The 24,506-nt window shown below is 32.9% G+C and overlaps 1 protein-coding gene across 1 annotated transcript in view; it reads left to right on the plus strand.

Moving 5' to 3' along the window:
- LOC113367215 (histone acetyltransferase KAT2A-like) overlaps positions 1-23,278 on the plus strand; it is a 100,347-nt gene extending 77,069 nt beyond the window's left edge. The window contains exons 7-8 of the mRNA XM_026608845.1: positions 4,551-4,796; positions 23,066-23,278. Coding sequence (XP_026464630.1) covers positions 4,551-4,796; positions 23,066-23,278 — 459 coding nt within the window. The remainder of the gene's footprint in view (positions 1-4,550; positions 4,797-23,065) is intronic.
- The last annotated feature ends 1,228 nt before the right edge of the window (positions 23,279-24,506 follow it).

Below are 24,506 nucleotides of genomic sequence, written 5' to 3' on the forward strand. Positions count from 1 at the left end.
CTGGCCCAATACTGGCATGCCGAAGCTAGGTTTCCCATTACTGGCTCAAGCTTGGCCCCTTTGTCAAGTCTGGCGGTCTCCTACACGGGATATTATACCGAAATTTATTTTTAAGTGTTTTTTCTTGTAAATTTAGAGGTTGTTTGAAGGGTTTTAGTGTTTTCATGAGATTGAAAAAGATTTTATTGCATGGTAAATGTATTAAAAAATACTTTTTAATTGTATCCTTTAATATTAAAAATGTTTTCTAGCGATAAAATGGCCCAATGTCCGTATATGAAAGGGTCGCAACCCCCCGGGGGGATGGTGGCGAAGACATTTTTAACTTTTGAACTTGAGGGTAAGATGAACCTAATGGTCCGAGAGAGCTAGCAACGTTTTCGAGAAAGAATTTTAGTCAGGCTGATTTTTTGGTATGTGGTCCTTGGGGTCTCGGTTAGGGTCGTCTGGCAGCTGGGAGTGGTTGCGTTTATTAGTGCGCAGCCAACTTGTACAGTGCGATTTTGAAATTTTGAAACCATTTTAGTCAGTTCAATTTTAATTTTTTCGACTTCGAATATGTTCACTAGATTCACATTTTTTGTTACCAGACATTTTGAGCGCTGCTAATTATGTGTCAGACGCCATTTTTTTTTTTAATTTTAAATCATTTTAGTCTGTATGAAATTTTAATATTATGTTCGTTAAGGGTAAAAACACGTAACATAAATTTGTCAGACGTTTCTGCGGGTTGAGGTTATATCCTTTTTTTCCTCTCCGTTTACTGCACTACCGGTACTCATCAAGCTCACGATTCGTATCCATCTCGCTGCGATCCAAATGATACTTGGCTCGTTACAGATTTTCCTTCTGAACGAATACATCTTTTGTTTTTTGTGTATCTACTTTTATAAATATTGTTATTTGGGTTTTTTTGAGAAAATGTCTCCTTTCCTCATTTTTTTGTCACACAATTACGTCACGACTTTTATATTTTAAATATTAACTATTGTTTTTAAAAATCCGATTGACATGAAAAATATCATGTAGAAATTTATATCTTTTGAGATATATTTGTTTATAATTATTATTATCTCGCTGCGATCCGATAACGCCTGGTATTTGTTTTTTTAGTAATGAACTCGTTAATGCATCCATATCGATGCCCTACGGCATTTTCCGAGGCTCGCGCCCGGGAATTTTCGACGATTATTTTGTATTGGACTCTGAATTTATTAATGTTAAAAAATACTACTGATTTTCAAAATTTAGAATAACACTCTCTAATAGATGCTTACTTCCTTACAATTAGCAACCCCAATCCGGGGTTTTAAATAAAAGTAGCGAAAGGCACTTTCACCTTTAAAATTTTGAATCGGAATAGGAACAAGCCCCTGTCACTTTTCGCTTTCTTCAAACGGAATAACGGAATATAATATATCAGATATTACGCTGAATACACTTTGATCTTAGCCATTCGGCCGAGAAGCGATCGATGATCCATTTTCTTATAAGCACATCGAAAATGTTTTTTTAACAAGTGCGATTTTATCGTTTGCGATGAGAATTTGCGTTAATTAGTTTAGAATAGAATTATCAGAATGGTGCAATTTGCCCGCGTTTTTGCAAATAATCCTAAAGCTATTTTGAATTATAAATACTTTTGAAATATATTAGTATTAAGATTAGATTAGTTACGATCATTAGTTTTGGTAAAAATCAGGCAGGCGTAATTAAATGTCATATATTTTTTTGCGCTTTCAGTTTGTTAATGGTCTCTCAAACTAAACGATCATAACATGATGGAATTGAAAATCGGGCAATTGGGAATGAGAGATCGTGTTTGTGCACTATAACTAAATAGATTAAAGATGCTATAAGTCTTATTGAAATATATGAACTGGAAACTGTAAATTTGTGCAACTTGCTTTAAAGCAAAATGCCACCTACAGCTAATTTAAATTTTGATTTTAAAATGCCCACACTTCACCTGCCCTAAGTATTGCCATAATTTTTGCAACGCACATGCACATATGCATCAATTGTTTTAAACAATAGTTTAAATTGTTTGCATGTCAAAATGTTCAGTTCTTGTTTTTTGTGATTACTCTTACTTACACCGCGGAAAGTTGAAAAATAATGTTTATAATTTTACTTCTATATGTTAGTTATATTTTTTATGATGGTACAAATAATTATTTAAACTTTTTAATAAAATAAGAACTACGTTACTTTATATTTTTCTCTCTGGCTGATTAATCAAATTGATAAGAATTGGTATATTCTAAAAAGGGCCTCAAAATATAATGCACAGATTCGTGCAACAGATCGGTGCCAAGAGGAATCCATTAGGATTAGGATATTTGATTTATTCTCGCTGTTCTGATTGCAGCACTTTGTAGACTTATTATCATAAAAAATTATTGGTGACTATTTTTTAACTTTCCGTAGGGTAAGTGATAGTAATCGCAAAAAATGGAAAATGAAAATCGTTATATATCTTTACGTTTTCAAGGTTTTTGAACATTTTGACATACATTGGAAAAAATGTATGTATTTCTGTGTGAATGTGTGTTTGTGTGTGTGTGCGAATACAAATCTTGGTTGACTATTTCGGGAACACCGATCAACCGATTTGAATAATTTAACTAGTTGGTATTGGTATTTTACCTTGAAGCAAGTTACATGAACTTCCCGATATGTATAATTAATCGACTTACTCAATAAAAAATAAATTACTTTATAAGTGATTAAAAGTATTCCGAGTGGATTTATTACACATAATTGAAAACAAACGAACACGATAATTCGGAGTATTTTCTAAAAGCAAATTTTCACATATCAACAATTTTTATAATTGAACCAGTTTCCGTAGGACTTTAATGATATCATATGTTCATTAAGACCAAGTACTCTATCGTTATACCAAATAAATCGTCTAATTTTAATTTTAATTTTAACAAACGTCAAAAAAACTACTAATTTACTCAAACTTTGATGAATTTTTAAAATTAAACTACTTGTGGCAAGGCCGTAATATTTCAGTAAGGTCTATAGAACCATGATATATATCGCCAAAATAAGTTTAATAAAAATCGACTTAATTTTTTTTTCAACAATTAATTACAAGAAAACGGTTACCTAAAACTAATCAGTATCATTCCCATCCAATATCTTTCGTAGAGTTTTTGATTTTTAAAATCGATTCGGTAGTATGAGCTTAAAAGTTTAACACTTTTTTCCAAATCACAAAGAAACGGTTCGGCAGATCGTCTCACAAAACTGACAAACGATAATCCTCATCGAGATATATCAAATGGTTTTTAAATTCCTGAAATCGGTTCAGGCGTTTTTGACCAAACGTCGATGAAAGGTCTAATTTTGACAAATGCCAAAAAAACGATACTAATTTTTTCAAACTTTGACGAATTTTTAAAGCTAAACGAGTTGTCGTATGGCCGTATTATTTCAGTATCATCTAGAAGACTATGATATCTACCGTCAAAAAAATAATAATGAAAATCGTCGAAAAAAAAATTTTCCATACTTTATTACAAGAAAACAGTCCGGCCGATCTCTACCAAAAACTCATCAGCACGATTCCCGAACAATATTTTTCGAACGGTTTTTAAATTTTCAAAATCGATTCAGAACAGCGGGATAAAAGTTGGACGAAATTTTTTGCTATTTACAAAGAAACGGCTTGGCTGATCGTTGAGCAAAATTGATAAACGCTAGTCCTCATCGCGATACATCGAATGGCTTTTAAAATTTTGAAATCGCTCCGGCCGTTTTTGAGAAAACGTCATTTTACGGCAAAAAAATTGTACATTTATACACACACAATACTTTTTTCAACTTTGGTCTCATTCGATACAGAATGGCTTGAAACGACGATAAAACATAAAATTAGCGAATCGGATTTTTTGATGAAAACATAAACTTCTTCTTCGGGAAGTTAATACTGTCGACCGGACACCGTAAAGTTCAGATCTGGTCTCGTGTGACTTATTTCTCCTCCTAAACTAAAACTGGAACACCGGTCGAACCTGTTTTATCTTCATACCGACCATAAAACAGACTTTGAGGAGATTTTTGAATCATTCAAATCGGACGCTCGGTTCTCTCAAAACTGAGTACCCACTTTCGCCCCCCGCATCTTCGAAACTACTGTACTTTTTTCAAAACCTTCCCATTATAAGGAATCGAATTTTTTTTTAACTATTCAGATCAGAGGATCATTGATCTCGTAAACATCGGCGAAAATTTGAATCCGCACATTCATACATATTACACACATACATACACACACACGCGCGCACTCATACATTCATTTTTCCTGAGGTATGCCAAAATTTTTTGATACGTAAAGATATGCAAATATTTTTATTTCTGATTTTTTTACGATTACTATATTTTACCTTACGGGAAAATTTAAATAATTTAAAACAAACGCTTTTTTTAATTACTACTAAAAAGAACGAAAGCTACGTAGCACTATATTTTTGTACTAGCTTTTCTTTATATAGTAGTTTTTAATTACTTTTAATATTAATTGATAACGATTTTAGGATGTGTTTTTTATTTTAGTTGCTCGCCAAGGCGAATTTGAAAGAGTTCAACTACCTTGCTTAGATTCTACGTCAGGTTACACTACTATCTCTTTATGTGGAAATCCTCGGAAAAGGAGTTCTTTTATTGGATCGACTTGTAAACGGGCCAAAATGGATATATTGGAAAGTGAACAATTGAATGAAAATCACATTGTCAATATTATTAAAATTATTGATGACCCAAACTATATAACCGGTCCTGAGGTTCGTAAAATTTTAATAGATTTGATTATAAAATAATAGAAATTAAACCGAATTCTATAAAAATCAATACATTGGGAGCAAATAATAATACATATTCACTAATTTTAAAAATTTAATTTATTCTAGAATGAAACTGTATACAAATATTTTTTTATGAATGAACCAATTTATTACGATCGGACGTAATAGTCTAAGAGCCAGTGAACTATTTGACTCACCTGTTTTCACGCTAGAAATTTTTTAAATGATATTTTATTATCCGTACATTAAGAAAGTGCCGTTCTGGCAGGCATCTCGCGGTTGCGTCATCATCCCTCGAATTTTTGAAAATGTAAAAAAAAAATTCTTTTAACTTGCTTTCACAAGGCTATAATTTTAATATGGTGTTATTTATGTATGTTTAAGTACAAAAAAAATTGACAGCCTATTCGGACGGTTGTAAGCGTATGCCAGTCGATTGCAAAGTTGTCATCGGGATAGTAATTCATAACCAGCTTCCACATGGTTAAAATTTTGAGGGTGTATTCTTTCAACTGTTTAGAAAGTATATGTAAATAGCCAGCCCATTCAGACGGTTGCAAGGGTCTGCCAGTCGAGTACAATAGCCATAAAACACGATAGGATAATGCCCACAATTGTAAGAATTGCATTGTTAGAAGGAAAGAGTGCATCTATTGTACTGTAGATGGATATGAGCGACTGAAATGAAAACTGTCTATACCTAATAAAATTATAGTTAACAACTAATATAACTTGAGTTGTGATCGACAACGGTCTTAAGTAAATTATTTTTTGTCGTATTATATAAAAATTACATTAACAAAAAATTAATAGTCGTTAGTGCTGGTGTTAATTATGGAGACAGTGAAATTAATTTGTGTTATATGTAGACTTGATACTTGCCAAAAAAACAATAAAATTTACATCTAAGTCTATGGCCAGATGCCATGAAATTTTGGAAATTAGAAAATTTCATAAATTAAAATATGCAAATGTTGTTTTACCTAAAAGTGTAAGTGATTCAGTAGGATATCATGTTAAATGTCATAAATGTTTTGTCGCAGTCATGAAGAAATATTTGGAAATACCAGTGCAAGGTAAATATATTACACAAATATGTATTTATAGATAGATATAGTATTACACAATAATTTTATATTGTATGTATTAGATCGATGCAACACATACGTGTAATCGTTGATTGATTCCTATAAATAACATAAACATATGACAATAACAACATACTTTTTGATAAATATTCAGAAAGACATTCAATAAGTGTTCATTTATTATCCCAAAAGTCGATAAAGTTTAAATATACAATTTCGAATTCATCTCTGTTCATCGACAACGCTCGTCGAGTAAATACCTTATCTGCATTGCAGTTTATTGCGTAATAGTGACGCATAGTGATTCATTTATATTCAAGTGATAGACGATTATTTCATCATGGTTTAATAATTGTTCTAGTACATTTTTTTTCAAATTTAGTGTTTAATTTTTTTTTTTTATAATTATATCGTGAATAGATTTTTTTTCTAATAGTTCAAACTTGGATAAACCTAACTGTGCCTCTTAGGGGCTTAATATGGAAAATTTGTCAAACATTCAAGCTGTCGAGTCGAACAATATATTAAATGACGATTCGATGACAAATGCGGAATACGCAGTGCATCACCTACAACATAATCAACCACAGATATCCCAAATAGATAATATTCAGTCAGCACCTTCGATGACAAATGCGGAATACGCAGCGCTTCAATTACAAAATCAACCACAGATATCCCAAACAAATAATATTCAGTCAGCTCCTTCGATGACAAATGCGGAATACGCAGCGCTTCAATTACAAAATCAACCACAGATATCCCAAATAAATAATATTCAGTCAGCACCTTCGACCTCTTCGATGGATTCTTCAATGGATTCGGATTCAAATTTAAATCCCTGGCAAGTTGTGACAGGTGTAAAACGAAAACGTGCGATAAATGTAAGTGAGAATTCATTAAAATTAAACAATATATTCAGCGCACTAGAAAATGAAGCCTCTAACTCCAGCTCTCAGCCTTCCATTATTAATAAAGCATTGCTACCACCGCCCGTATTTATTTATGGAGTGAATAATTTTAGAGAAATGGTTGATGTTTTGAACAACGTAATTGATAAAAATAAATACTCAATAACAATTCTGGCTAATAACATAATTAAAATTAATGTGTCTTCGGTGGAAGACTATAGAACATTCGTAGCTTTTTTGCGGAACAGAAAGATTGTGTTTCATAATTATCAGATTAAATCTGAAAGATCATACAGAGTAGTATTGAAGTACATACATTTCTCCACAGACAAAGAAGACATTAAACGTGAAAAGTACGTAATATTACTAATGTTTTGCATTTCAGAACGAAAAATCTGCTCAATATGTTTTATATCGACTTGGAACCAAACACTTATAACTTCACAATTTTTAATTTAACAAAAATATATCAAATAATCAAATAATACATTTTGAGCCACCCCAAAGGTCAGCCATCGTACAATGCAGTAGATGTCAATTGTACGGGCATACAAAAGCTTATTGTAACCGGCTTTATGTCTGTGTCAAATGTGGAGATAATCACATAACATCTAAATGCACTAAGCCAGTTGAGACTGCAGCAGTTTGTGCCAACTGCTTTGGCCCACATCCTGCAAATTATAAAGGATGCCCATATTATCAAAAAAGTAAGTAAAGTCAAAAATTCTGCAAACAATACTTTTCCAGTAAATAATAATCACCAATCGAATAATAGAAATATAAATTCTGCTAACAATAAAACGTACAGAATCGCCACCACTAATCATTTGTCATATGGCCAGGCTATGAAAGGTCAACAATCGAATTTAAATAACTCACCTGTTTCTCAAGAACCTTCTTTAGTTCAATTTTTAAATGAATCTAAAGCTATGTTCAATCAACTAATGCAACAAAACTCGATGGTATTAAATATGCTATCGACCATCATCAATAAATATAAATAATGGCTAAATTCATCAGAATATGCTTATGGAACTCAAACGGTTTGACCCAACATAAGAACGAGATGAAGTTTTTTTTAATAGAAAATAAAATTGATATCCTTTTAGTAAGTGAAACCCATTTCACTGGTTCTCCAACGTATTGGCCCATCGATCCCAGAAAGCAGCCTGATTTATTGGATTTTTTTATAACTAATGTTATAAACCCATCTTACGCAGAAGTATATTCTAGTTATGATCTTTCTTCCGACCATTCGCCAATAATAGCCAGTATCAGTTCAACGTATTTGAATTTTTCTCGCAACCCAAGATTTTGCAACAACAAGACAAACTGGGAAATATTTCGTACTAGAGTTGAAAACAATATAAATCTTCAAACAAGGTTGAAGACTGAGACACAAATTGAAACTGCAATCGAATTACTTAATAAAGTTATTCTTGAATCATCTAGTTTTGCAACACCTGATATTGCAAAATCGTCTCATTCAGGTATATCATTGGAGATTAAAAGGTTAATAGCCAATAAAAGGAAAGCCAGGCGAAAATGGCAAAACAGCCACACACCCCAAGACAGAAATATTTTAATAATCTGAACAATAAGCTCAAAACTAGGCTTAAAGAATTAAATGATACTAGTTTCGCCAACCACGTGTCTAACCTCAATCGCTTTGACAATTCTATTTGGCGTCCCATTAAGTCTAGAAATAAGCCGTGCATCAGAAATCCACCTATACGAAATGATACAGCCGGTTGCTGGGCAAGAGATGACAAGGAAAAAGCAGAACTTTTTGCTGAGTATCTTAGTTCAGGTTATATAATATGAAAATAAAAAAAAAAAGAATTCATCTCTACTTATCATATTATGCAAACTGAAGACTTCCAAATAAATATCCATAGAAAGCTGTATCAGATAAAATCCAAATGTATACTTTTTTATAAAAAAAATAATCTTTCGCTTTTAAAATGAATCAGTCTTCGGTTAATAAATCAATAGTTTAAAATCAAAATAATTTACTGTGCATTACAATTCAATTTGAATAAATTAAATTTATTAACTTTCCGTAGGGTAACTTATAATAGACCGAAAATCGAAAATGAAAATTTTTGCATATCTTCAAGTATTATTAGCAAATGATGAAAACATAAACTTTTCTCTGGGGAAGTTAATAATGAATATAATATAATATAATAACTAGTGGTATATGGCATCGTGCCAGACAAATTGCTGGCACTTCCCGTACCTTAATGAAATATTCGAAAAATATTAAATATTTTCAAATAGATTATTATAAATAATCGAACTTTCATTATTCTTGTTTTATAAAAAGTAAATTAACAAAGCTTAATCAATCGAATTTAAAATGAACATTCTAATAAGTATTATACAAACTGAATTGAAATGTTAAAATTATTTATTTGAAGTATATAGATGATGTTTAGAACTTCAGCTAGAATTAGAATTAAAATCCGAACTATTTTTCGATATTAAAAAAAAAAACTAGTGGTGCATGGGAACGTGCCTTAAGTCAAATTGCTGGAACTTCCCGTACCAAAAATTATTTTTTTAAAAAATATTCATTTGTTTTAAAAAAACGAGATTTTTGAGAATTTTGAAATTTTTGATAAAATTGACTTTAAAAAATTTTAAAGATAGATAGCAAAGTGTGCAGAAATTATAAATTCAGTTTTTGAGAGAACGGAGCATTCGTTTTGAATGATCCAAAAAACATTCAGTTCGCAAGGATGGGAAGAATTACTGATTAGCTTTTTGCAAAGGCCAACCCATTTCGGAGATACGGAGCTAAATGTGCAAAAAATGACAGTTTTTGAGAGAAATAAGCTTCAGGTTTGAATGATTCAAAAAACTTTCTGCTTGTATTGACGAAACAAGTGCTTTTCAAAAAAAATTTTTTTTCAAAAAATTAAAAAAACTACCGAACTAAGCACGGTCTAAGTGATGGCCTGGTACAAATATATTTGCAAGTGCGTTTAGACTGTTACGGTACGGGAGCATTTTTTCAATTTTATGTTGATAAAATGTCATTTCGAGTTAAAAATTTAAAAAAAAATTCAATACTAAGCACAGTAGAAGTGACAACCTGGTGCAAATGTTTTTGCAAGTGAGTTTAGATTGTTGTGTAAATTATAGAAATGTAATAAAATAAGTCTTTCATTAACTTCTCGTGGTATCTAATTTTACATATTTTTTTCTTACTAAGCTTTCAGAAATTTTAAATTACTATACGGAAAGTTCCAGAAATTTGCCTTAAAGCACGATGCCATGCACCACTAGTTACTTTTTTATTGGATCTTCGAAACCACTAGACCTAAAATTTCATCAGTTCTTCATTTCGTTAATACAAATAAAATGTTTTTTGAATCATTCAATTCGGACAACTGAATTTCCGTTTTTGGCACCTTTTGTCCCGTATCTTCGAAACGGCTCGACCTGCCTTGGCCAAAAACTAATCAGCAATTTTTTGAATTATTCAAATCCGTTGAACCGTGTTTTGAAACGTAAAGATATATAAAAATTTTCATTTTCGATTTTTTTGCGATTACTATAACTTTCCCTACGAAAAGTTAAAAATTGTTACCCCTACAGATTTGATATGTGTATCGATAATTGAAAAAGTTTGGAGCTTCTATATAATAATTTGTAAAAATATGTTGATATTAATTTTAGCGTTGATCCTAAAAGAAGACGTAGAAGGTGAACAACCTAAAAACGTAGCAGGGTTATCCTCTCGAGATGATGGTATATCTCATAAAGTTGTTGATACTAAATCAGATGCTGGTTGTGGATAATGCACTGCAAAGCAACGAAGAAAAAAAGGAAATAAATGAAATAGTTAAAAAAAACTAAAGGGCGTTATCAGGCATTGCATAGCGCATGTAAAAGTACACCATTTCACAATATCATAATACCGGATGACAATGAATTCATACAAAAACTGAAAAATGTATTGAACGAACAAATTTTTTATCATAATGTTTGCCGCCTTTCTACTATAGAACGATTTAAGGGGAAAACAAGTACACCAGCAAGCTTACAATATCATACATTCAGAAGCTATCATAGTCAAACCTTTGATGAAATCTGTTTCTTCATTCAGGAAAATATAATTGTGCGAAAAAAATCTTTGACATTTGATTATATCTGCAAATTGTATGTAGCAACTATTCAGAAGATTGCTTATGATAGCGGTGATAATATGGCAATATTTTTAATACACAAAAATTTGAAAAAAAATTAGTAGATTTTTTTAATGAAGATATAGATATAGTCAAAATGAGAAGGAAAAAATATATTGTTCCGAAAAATTTTAAAATTAATGATAATAATTGTGACATTATAGAAGAAAAAGAAATTTTATTAAGAGCTGCATTAATTTTACGCGAAAAAGCTTTAAATACTCAAAAAATTCCATTACCGGACGATTTGACAGTTACTGATTTAATAAACGGTGAATGCATAAATCCTAAGGAAATAACAGATTTCTATTCCATGGTATTGGGTGGATTTAAACGTCGCCGTAGAAATAGCGATAAATTACGAATGAAATGTGATTCTTTAACAGCAGATCTAGTATACGTATAATGTGACAAATGGTAAAATTAAAACTGGAAAACATATTACATTAGGTATGACGCTGAAAAGTTTAACAAGCAGTCGTAAGATTGTCGAAATTATAAACAAATATGGTCACTGCTGTAGTTACAACGTTATAGAGGAATTGGAAACGGAAGCAACTTTTGCTTTAACGAATCGCGTCGATATTTGTCCAGAATCGATTTCTTTATCGAATAATTTATTTACTGGAGTAGCATTTGACAATTTTGATCGTTTCGTGGATACTACCAGCGGCAAAGATACATTACATGATACCGTTGGTATCATATATCAGACAAAACCTGAAAATACCTATGTAAATAGAAATGCTTTTATTGAACCTGAGGCTACTTGTACTGAACCTGAAAATACTACTTTAGGAAATTTATCACGGCATAAATGAATAAATATTTTATAATCGGAAAAGTGTTTGATTTCCGATAGTGGTGACTCCTGTCGTTTGATATTATGCCGCGCCAACACGGACATTTTAGCTGCCACAAACTGCACATTCCTGAATTTATTCCAAATGACTTGGAACTTTGGTTTGCTTTGGTAGAGAAGGCATTCGCATCTTCCAATATCCACGATGAGAAGGAGAAATATGCATTATTGGTTACCAGGTTGGATATTAGACATTCAACCGAAGTGCGAGATTTGATAATCAATGAGCCTGAAGAGAAGCCTTATTCTACTTTGAAGGCTACGTTAATTTCAAGGTTAGGCACTTCGGAGAAGTCAAAGTTGCAGTTGTTTATGTCTGATGTAGATTTGGGTGATAGGACGCCTTCTCAATACCTACGTCATTTGAGGACTTTAGTCGGGACTTCGATGACCGATAACGCAGTTAAAGCAATATGGTTATCCAGACTTCCAGTGGAAATTCAACCATTTTTGGAGATTGCTTCTGGAGCACAGTCAATACAAGAGGTAGGTGAACTAGCTGACCGCTTATTTATTAACCATTCACAGCAACGTGTAGCTGTGATTACAGATGCACAAACCTCTGAGATTGAAACAAAGAATGCTGATCTGCGTCAAATGCGTCAAGATATCGAAGCTGTTTCAAAGCGTTTGGATAAGCTTCAAATGTATCATAAGAAGGAAGTGTCGTTTAGAAGACGACAAGATAACTTATGTCGGTTTCATAGACGCTACGGAAGTCATGCGAGGAGGTGTATATCGCCATGTAATTTTAAGTCGGGAAACGATACGGGCGGTCATTAATGGCGACTAGTGACAAACGCCCAAATAACTCACGCCGCATTTTCATCACAGATAAGGAGACAAATGTGAGTTTTCTGATAGACACTGGATCCGATGTATGTGTGTACCCGCGCAGTTTGGTGAAATTTCCCCGTAAGAAATGTTCATTTGGGCTTTCAGCAGCAAATGGAACACCGATAGCTACATACGGTATGTTATCTTTAAAGTTAGATTTTGGACTTAGCAAAACTTTATCATGGAATTTCGTGATAGCAGAGGTGTCGCGTCCTATTATTGGTGTAGATTTACTTGCTTATTTCAATCTCGCGATTGATGTTAAAAAACGTATATTAGTTGAAACCCCTGCAGATTCAACGGAACAACTTCAATCGAAAAATAGAATTATACCTTCTATTAAAATGATGACAGCCACATTGTATTCACATGATAAAATTTTAGAGGAGTATCCAGACCTAACACGGCAGACCGCATTAGGGGTGTGCAAACTTGTTACTCAACATCATATCGAAACTACATCAGGACCACCCATAGCACATAAACCACGTCGCCTTGCACCAGATAAGTTAAAAGCTGCTAAATATGAGTTCGAAGCAATGATTAAAGCAGGGACAGCACGACCGTCCAAGAGCTGTTGGTCTTCGCCTTTACATATGGTACGAAAAGGTTCTGGGTGGCGACCTTGTGGAGACTATCGCAGGTTAAATGCGCGGACTCAACCGGATAGGTACCCAGTTCGCCATATCCATGATTTTGCGCAAGCATTATGTGGTAAGGTGATATTTTCTACTATTGATTTAGTGAAAGCTTACAATCAAATCCCTGTAGCTCAGGAAGACATTGCAAAAACTGCAATCACTACGCCTTTCGGGCTATTCGAATTTCCGTTTATGACGTTTGGCTTACGCAATGCAGCGCAAACTTTTCAGCGGTTCATGGATGAAATTTTGCGAGGTTTGGATTTCTGTTATGCATACATCGATGATATATTGGTTGCATCGGAATCGCACGAACAGCATATGCAACATTTACATAGTGTATTCAAGAGGTTGCAAGAATTCGGTGTTGTAGTCAATCCAGCAAAATGTATCTTCGGACAACCAAAAGTAAAGTTTTTAGGATATGAAGTCTCAGCCAACGGAACTAAACCTTTAGCAGACAAGATACTAGCTATACAAAATTACGAAAGGCCTAAGACAGTGCAACAGTTACGTCAATTTTTAGGTATGTTAAATTTTTACCGACGCTTCATTCCGAAAGCCGCAGAAGTACAAGTGCCGTTAACCAACAAGTTGTGTGGTAATGTGAAGAAGAATGCTGTATTGAATTGGGATTCAAATATGGAGAAAGCGTTTGAAAAGTGTAAAAAAAGTTTAGCAGAAGCAACGTTATTGATGCACCCGCGTTTAAACGCTCCTCTAGCTATAGTTTGTGATGCTTCCGACCACACTATAGGAGCGGCGTTGCAGCAACGAATTTATGGTGCATGGGGCCCATTAGCTTTTTCTCGAGAAAATTGAATGCAACAGAAAGGAAATATTCGACTTACGACAGAGAAACTCCTTGCAATTTACGACGCTGTAAAATTTTTTAGACATATGGTAGAGGGAAGAGAATTTGTGATATATACTGATCATAAACCTATCACTTACGCGTTTAAAAAGAAAGATAGCCAGTGTACGCCGAGACAGTTTCGCTACCTTGATTTTGTTAGTCAATTTTCGACTGACATCAGACATGTATCGGGTCAAGATAACGTGGTAGCAGATGCTTTATCCCGTATAGAGATAGTTAACAAATGTGATATAGATTTTAAGGCGATTGCAGATGAACAACATAAGGATATAGACATGGCACAATTGTTATTACATTCTGACCATTCTCTTAAATTAAAAAGAATTTTTATTGAAGAATTGGGAACATCGTTATTGTGCGATGTATCTCAACCAATCATTCGGCCGGTGATACCAAGAAGATTTCGCCGTGCTATATTCAATAGCCTACATGGTTTGTCGCATCCTGGAGCAAATGCTACCATTAGATTGGTAACGCAACATTATGTATGGCCTTCACGTCGACATCGTGATTATGCCGTTATCAGATGGATATCGTTATTGTCTAACATGCGTAGATCGTTTTTCACGTTGGCCTGAAGCAATCCCTATAGAAAATCAGGAAGCAGCTACAGTAGCAAGAGCATTCTTTTCTCACTGGATAGCAAGATTCGTAGCTCCCTTAAGAGTTACATCAGATCAGGGTAGACAGTTTGAATCGTGTTTATTTGAGCAGCTCAACCGATTAATGGGAACTACACATTTCAGGACAACTGCTTATCACCCGGCTTCTAATGGTATGGTTGAAAGATTTCATAGACAATTAAAAGCCGCGATAAGATGTCATAATACTGAGCGTTGGACGGAGATATTACCGACGGTTATGCTTGGTATTCGATCAGCATGGAAAGAAGATCTTCAAGCGACTGTCGCTGAGATGTTATATGGCGAGACTTTAAGATTACCGGGTGCCATGCTGGTACCAACCCAAGAGACCAGTCATAGTGAGACCGATTTTGTAAAAAATCTTAGGAAGCAGATGAAAATGGTTAGGCCTGTGACTGGCACAAGGCATGGAGTAAAACCAACCTTTAGGTTCAAGGAGATAGAAAAGGCTAAATATGTATTCCTTCGAAATGATGGACCAAAAAGACCTCTGCAGAACCCTTATGAAGGCCCATTTGAAGTTTTATCACGATCTTCAAAAACTTTCAAATTGATGATACGTGGTAAAAATGTCACCGTTTCAGTAGATCGGATTAAACCAGCCTACGAAATAGCGGTGAAAACAAATGATTGAGATGTTTACAATCACCCACGAATGGTTTCTCCGTGACAACGTCACTGGGAGGGGGAATATGTGGGAGATTGACAGGTCGCGTCAATTTTAGTAAGCGACACAAAAATAATAATTGACATGGGTTTTTGTTGGATCATTTGTTTTGAACTATGTAAAGTTTTGGTTCAGATAAATTTAGGAAATTTATCACGGCATAAATGAATAAATATTTTATAATCGGAAAAGTGTTTGATTTCCGATACTACTAATGAAGTTAAAGATTTTTCAAGTACAAACAAAAAACGAAGAAGAACATTTGACACATGTATATTGAATTTGCTTCCTTATACAAAAAAACCACAGCTGTTAGAACCATTATTATCATTAGATGATCCACGACATATTAAATATATACACGTTGAATATTTTCCGGAAATACGAAAATTGGACACGCTATGGATGATTCGCCACGCTTTGAATATTCCTAACACTCCAATGTGGGTTGGTTTTATAACTATAACATTGCTAAAGACATCAATACTACTCAGCAAAAAATTGCGTATTTTAACACCTATTAACGAATCGCCAACAAATGCATCAGTTGTCATTGAAACAATGAAAATAAGTAAAAACATTGCTGAAGAACTGAATCAAAATTACTTAGAAGTCACATATGACTTAGCCATTGCCAAAGTAGCTCTCCAAATCCAATCAGTTGAACGTCCAATATATGACGATTTATTTATACATCTTGGACCTTTTCATATTATGTTGGCTCTCTTCAAAGCAATCGGAAAATTTATAAGTGAGTGTGGTTTAATGACAATTGCTGTGGACAGTGAAATCATTGCTAATGGATCTGTTAACGGATTTATTCAAGGCAAACATTTTAACAGGTGTAAACGTTTACACCCTTTCATGGCTGTGGGACTTGAAATTTTATATTTTAAGTTCTTCCTTAAAAAAATAGGACTATCAATAGACGAAGGCACTCGCACACATTTGATAAAAGTAAATGATGAGCCTTCTACTGAAATATTCGCAAACAAACAATTGTTAAAAATAATCAACACATATAATGCTCACAAAGATCGATGTAAGAGAGGCGTGTTTGGTAAAACTGCTCAATTTTACATTACATACATTGATCTTATTAACTATTATTGCTTACTGAGTAGAAGTATTCGATCTGGCGATTTTCAATTATTCAAATACATTTTATCTAAAATTTCCAGTTTATTTTTTATAACAAATCAGCCTAATTATGCTCGATGGTTACAAAGATACCATGATAATTTATAGAAACTAAATGAAACTCACTTACAGTTAGAAGAAGCTATGAATGCTTGGATACCTTGGAATTAACGAACTAGTAAGTGTTTCTCGAGACAACCGGTAGACTTAACACTCGAGCAGACAATAAATGCTGATGCCGGCAGAAGTTTGACAGGGGTAATTCATTTTACAAACTCGGCCAGACAACGTTGGGCTAAAAGTCATGATATTAGGACATCTGTGATTTCTCATACAATGAATGTTACAAAAAATTAGATGGTTAGAACGACATCACTGCAGATCTAGAATCTTTTGCTGTTAAAAAAAATGCTTAAGACCTTGTTTATAAGTTTATAAGTACTTTTGAAAATTTTTTAAATCCGTTTGATACAGAGCTTGATCCGAACTGTCTTTTTAATATTGCTAGTGGAAAAGCAGCTTCGGATGATGTTGAAAATTATTTATTAAATTTCCAAAAAAAATGGTACAATAATGAAAGAAACATTTGTCGATGCCATCGACGGCAAGAGATTTGAAAAACCAATAGAAAGAGTGAAAATTATGAATTTTTCCGTCGACTCAAAGAAGCATAAAGCACGACTCCGTGACACAGTTGATGAAATACGAGTCCAACGAAATTTGTTTGGACGATTGCTTGCACTATCAATAGACAAAAAAATTGATTTGCAAAAAGTTCTATCTTATCCAATTACATTAATTCCAATGTCTTTGTGCCATATCGACGGATCTATTCATAAAACTCAAAAATCTGCTTTGGTTACTATTCTAGAAAAAGAAATAGACATGCCTGATACACCGTCTCGCTTTGATATTATTGTTGTTGTTGGATTTCATTTATTACATACCATGAAAGATATTCCTAAAACCTTCGGGAATATTTCAAAGCAAATCATGTCAACTTTAACTGCTACAAAAGCTTCGCGAATTGATGTATTTTTTGACCAATACTTCTCTCCATCTATTAAAGATTATGAGCGTAATTTACGACATGAAAATAGAACTATAAATTATAATATTACTGGCCCAGAACAGATTAGAGCAATAGATTTTGTTAAAGAACTAAAAAATATATCATTTAAAGAGGCTTTAGTAGAATTTTTAATAAGACATTGGATGACCGATAAAATTGTGCCATTCATTGGGAATACAATAATCAACGTAAATTATAAGCATTGCCATAATTATTCAGTTAAGAACAATTCAGTTGTTTCAACTATTAACCCCTTCACTTACCAGCCAATATCCAAATTTACGGGCCCAAAGCGACACTGAGGTCGGTCGCACGCTAAACAACTTTGCTCAGCGTTCGAAACTGAACAAATTACAAAATTCCTATATGCACGTGTGCGGTACAATTAACTTTGCAAGATGTTTAATAAATAATTACGTTGGTTCTTAAATAAAAATAAAAAAATATTATTACAAATATATAAATTTATACATTTAATTATAAATTTATATATTTGTGCGAAACGTACAATGTCACTACCACTGTCAGTACTACTGGTAGCAAAATTATCACTGCTTTGTAATTCATCACTAATCATTTTTTAATACATTATAATGGGTAATTTTATTAAAACTTCTTATAAACGATGTATGTATATGCCTCACCAAGTTTTGGAAATTTTTCATTTATGTCTCGTCCGGTAGACTTACGACGACTCTAAGGCGTCCTATTCGTGTTTGGGCCGATAACCTTGCGACGACTCTGAGGCGTCATATTTGTGTTTGGACCTAATACCTTACAACGCCTCTGAGGCGTCATATTTGTGTTTGGGCCGATAACCTTGCGACGCCTCTGAGGCGTCTTTGTAAGCGAAGGGGTTAATGATAATTTGTCCTGCATAAATCACGAAGAGGCAGATACTAAAATTATTTATCATATTTGTAAAATCAATAAAGACAATGTGAATATCCTAATTAAATCAACAGACACCGATGTTTTAATTATAATGCTTGGAAATATGGGTGTAATGAATCAATGCACATTTTTATGGAATATGGTGCTGGAAATAAAAAGGTGCATTTCGATAAGCGAGCTTTATAGCAAGCTTGGATCATTCTTAGCATTAAGTTTACCAGGATTTCATGCTCTAACTGGTTGTGACTACAACCCATGTTTTTTCCTAAAAGGTAAAAAACGACCTTTTACAATTCTTAAAAGAAATTTAGAATACCAAGAAGCATTAAAAAAACTTAGAAGTGCTTATATAACAGGAAGCAGCAGTGAAATGTTCCCGATTATTGAAAAATTTGTCTGCGAAATTTATGGTGTTAATGATGCGAGATATAATAGGTTCATCATCACTTATAAAGCAAAGAAAGTGAACGAGCCATTTAATAAAAAATATTTAAATTATGACGCATCACATTTACCACCGTGTCGGTCCGAATTACACGAGCATTTTCTACGCGCACAATATATAACAAGTATATGGGGTAATGCCAATATTGAGGTGCCCACAAAGTTAACACCAGAAAATAATGGATGGATTACACAGGTCAACAAAGAAAATGGTGCAAACGATTTTAATACTGTTTTTAGGTATATTTGGGGCGCTGATTTCAAAAATGACATTGGTTTTTTTCTATGAGCTTTAGTTTTGAAGATACAATATATATGATATATTTTACGATATTAGGTGCGCAACTAAGTTCTCGCTGTTTTTTTCAATGAAAATGTAACTTTATTATAAAAAAAGGCATCAATTGAGTTCGATACAGTTCTCCAGTAATGGTTTCACTCGGTTTCAACAGCTCATAACAAATAACACCGACCTGGTCCCACCATATGTAGAGCATAACCTTCGAAGTGAATATTCGGTCGAACCGAGATTTTCTCGTCTTTGGATTGCTGTAATATATTCATTTTTTATCACCTGTCACGATGTGATGAAGAACCTCTTCTTTTCTCGCCGCTGGAGCAGTTGTTTACAGGCGAAAAAGCGACGCTCGACGTCTCTTGGCTTCAACTCACAAGGAACCGAAGTTTCTTGCATCTAAATCATCCCCGACGCATACTATAGCTTGGAAATGGCTTGATGGGTAACTACTAATTCTAAAGCAAGATCTTCTTGAGTTTGGCACGAATCCTCTTCGAACAAGGCCTCAATTTAACGTTTTTGAAGGTTTTGGCCTTCCTTCACGAGGGTGGTCGTCAACATCAAAATAACAATTTTTGAAGCGACTAAACCCCTCATGGCATGTTGTTTCGCTCAGAGCAACATTTCCGTAGCTCTCGATGCACTTTGCTGCCGTTTTTTTTTTAATGGAAGACAAAAATCAACACTCCCCGCAAATGACGATTGTTTGGCATAAAATTGGACATATTCACTCAACCAGAAGTATATAATGCAAAAACGAAATCAATTATGTGTCACCGCAGTCTGTTTACTTACTCTAAGCTTGCTTCAAGACGTTTTGGATTTGTCAAAATCGACCAACCTTTACTGCTAAAGCCATATACTGACCAACAGCGAGAACTTAGTTGCGCACCTAATATAAGGAACGAAAGTACAAAATAGTAATTCAATTCAGAATGTTATTGTAATGAGATATGCCTACTTGTACATACAAACTTACAAGACCCATTTGGCCTTAGTTGGGACATTAGTTGACACTGTGAAAAGTTCTTTTCCGTGACGACCTCGAATGGACCTGGTTTCGGCAACTTTTTTGTATCTCAAAAACTAGAGCTGATACAAAAAAATGGTTTGCAGATTTGAAATCAGCGCAAAAATACTATAAGAATCAGCTCTAACATTTGAGGCACCAAAAAAAAACTTTTTTTTGTTGGCCTGTGTTATGAATGATAATAAATATATTTATAACTGGTATGAGGGTGACACTGTGCCATCATCTATTTATGATGCTCTTATACAATCTGAGGAGTCTAATGATATTGAGATAGGCAAATAGTGTTTTATTTATTTAAATTTTTTCTTCATTTTATTATATAAATAAATCTCTTTATTTCTTTTTCAGAGATCGATGAAACCGCAGATAATTATCATTATTGAAGATGAATAATAATTTACGATAATAATAATAATATGTTTGAAATGTTTAAATAATAAATATTTGTTAAGAAAAATATAAATTGATACGATACATATAATTGAATAATAATAAATTAATTGATACATATAACTCTGTTATACTCACAATATCATATTTCAACTCTTTCTTTCTAAAAATGGAATTCTTAAAAGACTATTATGGACATTATCCCATCGTGCTTTATGGCTATTGTACTCGACTGGCAGACCCTTGAAACCGTCTGAATGGGCTGGCTATTTATATATACTTTCTAAACAGTTGAAAGAATACACCCTCAAAATTTTAACCATGTGGGAGCTGGTTATGAATTACTACCCCGATGACAACTTTGCAATCGACTGGCATACACTTACAACCGTCAGAATAGGCTGTCAATTTTTTTTGTACTTAAACACACATAAATAACACCATATTAAAATTAGAGCCTTGTGAAAGCAAGTTAAAAAAAATTTTTTTTTTACATTTTCAAAAATTCGAGGGATGATGACGCAACCGCGAGATGCCTGCCAGAACGGCACTTTCGTAATGTACGGATAATAAAATATCATTTAAAAAATTTCTAGCTTTGTGAAAACAGGTTAGTCAAATAGTTCACTGGCTCTTCTACTATAATCAGTAAAGCCGGCCACAAACAAATGCTGTATAATTGCGCAACTTGCAATTGACATGTATTTTGTAGCATACGATGGATGTTTTATACGCAACTTGACAGACTGGTACAAGCGAGTTGACATGAGCACTTTTCGATTATTTCAATTGTGCGGAAAGTCGGAAAGTTTATTCGTTGGACGCGTACCGTTTATATTTTACTTTGTAGCAAATACATAATTCAAATTTATAAAGTTATCAACATTTAAAGGTGTATGAATTAGCCCACAGAACTCTTCGAATTCTCTTCTAATGCTGTGAATATATAAATTAATAAAAAAGATATATTCTCATGTTATGTCTTGACATTTTTATGTAATATCTTGATATGCTACGCATTCATTCAGTTGCACATGTATACAGTAACGTCTGTGGCCAGCTTAAGTTATTATTTTTCTAATGCAGATTAATTCGATTAATTAATTTTATAAAGAAGAATAATTAATTCAAACCGTTACATTTTTTTAGTTTTCTGGCTTTAATTTAGTGTAATTAATTAATTAATGCTAAACCTAATTAATTCAATAATTAAATAATATATTATGCATATGTTCTTAAGTAAATGTGTTAGGATCCCAGATTTTTTATTGCATAAAAGGCTAGGCTAGTAAATTATTATATTTATGTTGATTTTGACGCGGTGATTAGAATAAACGTTTAATTGTATTTTATCAGTAGCCTATTATTAAGTCTCACCGCCTATGGTCCCAACTATTTTCAAAATCAAAAAATAAATAAATGCGATGATATTTTATGTTTATACGAGACAATCAATTTTCGAATTTTTAAAATAAATTTAGGATTTTCGGCTGGAACATGAAGATAAATCTTAGCGCTTTTATAATAAATTCAACATAATCAACTATAAATTATTTTGTGAGTGTGTGTATATAGAATTTGAACTGTTTGTAGGAATATTGAGAAAGTGACTGATACATATTTATGACTAATAATGATAAATAGATGGATTCATACAAACTGAACTAGGTTTTGTTTATATATGGTTCATTTCTTTTCAATATACTTGAGTGAATTGTACGATAAGGTCGCCGTAATATCAAAAATATAAGAAAATAATTGTTATTAAAAACTTTTACACTGGCGAAGTGTAAACGATAAGAAAATGTTATATTTTCTGATGTTATTTTAACTCTGATTATGAATTCTTTTGACAAAGTTCCAAACGAAAGTTATATATGAATTGCGATCTTCATACAAAAAATGTGCCCATGTATCATGTACTTCTATATATCTAACTATGTTGTAACAGAAGTTATAACATAATTTATCTTGTTTAAAATTATTGTATTACAAGAAACAATGAGGCTGATTACTATAACTTAAACAGAAATAACCACCAAAGCAAGATTTATGGACTAGTAAGAGTTGATATTTTTTTTTATTTATTATGTTAAAAAATACATATTTAGATTATGATTTTTAATTTTATTGCTCAACCTTATAATTAAACTGCAATAATGTAGGTATTATTTTATAAAACTTTATTAAAATTAAAAATAAAAAGGTGTCACTTTTTTATGTATATTTCTAAAATTTAAAATATATTTTATAGGAGATATGTTATCCTAAAAGAGCACCCAGGGATGAACGCATAAAAAAGGAAGAAAGCCAAAATGAGATTCAAATTCATCTTTTGTCGAATTCTATGATTCTACCTGTGCCTAAGCAGATTATGCTTTGGCTAGTAGAATTGCATGCTGTATTTGCAAAGCAATTGCCATTTATGCCTCTTGAATACATCAGCCAATTACTCTTTGATTGGTAAGTTTAGTGAATGTAATTGCATGATAGATATTATTTGGTATAAATTTTGCAAAGATATGTTAATATACACATGCTAATGTAGTTGGTTTTAATTATCTGTATCTCAAATAAACATTTCAAGAATATTATATATCTCCATATATATAAAAATAAGTCGGGTTTTCCTTCCTGACGATATAACTCCAGAACACACAATTTCGACAATTTTGCATTCTTTGGAAAGGTCTCGGGCTCCGCAAGGTTTATAGCTAAGAAAATTAGTGGTGCATGACATCGTGCCTTAATGAAAATTGCTGGAACTTCACGCACCGTAATTAAAAATTCGAGTAATGACATTAGTGAGAATTATCAGAATTATGCTTGGTTAAGTCAATGAGCACTTCTTGCCGCAAAGAATAATGATGTTCACGCCCTGAATTTCATCATTCAATCAAAAATTGCTGGCGATTTGGTGACATACCAATGATTCCGAATGGTCTTCCGTTTGACTTCAAACGATTGCATTTTCCAGTTCGCCTTGCGTTCGCAATGACAATTAACAAGTCGCAAGACCAATCGCTTAGTGTTTGCGGGATAAATTTCAAATAGATTTTTTAGAAAATCATTGTTTTTTACATGGGCAGTCATACGTTGCCTGTTCACGAGTTGGGAAATCATCCGCTTTGTTTGTGTTAACGTCAGACCAAAAAAACAAAAAATGTGGTTTACCAAAGAGCACTTCAATGAAACGGATAATTTGCGGATTCACTTTCATTTACTTAGAAAAGTTCAACTAAAAAACACTTTATTTTTGTAATCGAAATAAATTCATTACTGTTGTGCAATAAAATAAAATTTATCCTTTCCAAATATAAAATAAATAAAAAAATTCTTCATCTTTCTCACGAAACCATCTGATTGCGAAACGGAGTTCGTCGGGTTTGCTAGTATATATATATATATATATATATATATATAAGTATATCTAATTATATTATTCTTTATAATTTGTATATATTCTATTCTACGCAATATGTATATGGGTCGTTCCTTTACAAATCGCGCGGATTTTAGGAATAACTAGTGGGGCACATGGCGTCGTATCTTAAGGGGGGAAGTCCATATAGACGCATGAGAATAGGTCATATTTTAAAAATATTTTTAAACGTGATGGAATAATTTTATTGTTTTTAAACTTTGACATAACTTTTAGAATACATTTAACCCTTTTAGAATACAAAAAAATATTT

The sequence above is a fragment of the Ctenocephalides felis genome, unplaced genomic scaffold, assembly GCF_003426905.1.
Source record: "Ctenocephalides felis isolate EL2017-DRISC unplaced genomic scaffold, ASM342690v1 CF-g0.4_SCAFFOLD_01170, whole genome shotgun sequence".
NCBI classification, from domain to species: domain Eukaryota; kingdom Metazoa; phylum Arthropoda; class Insecta; order Siphonaptera; family Pulicidae; genus Ctenocephalides; species Ctenocephalides felis.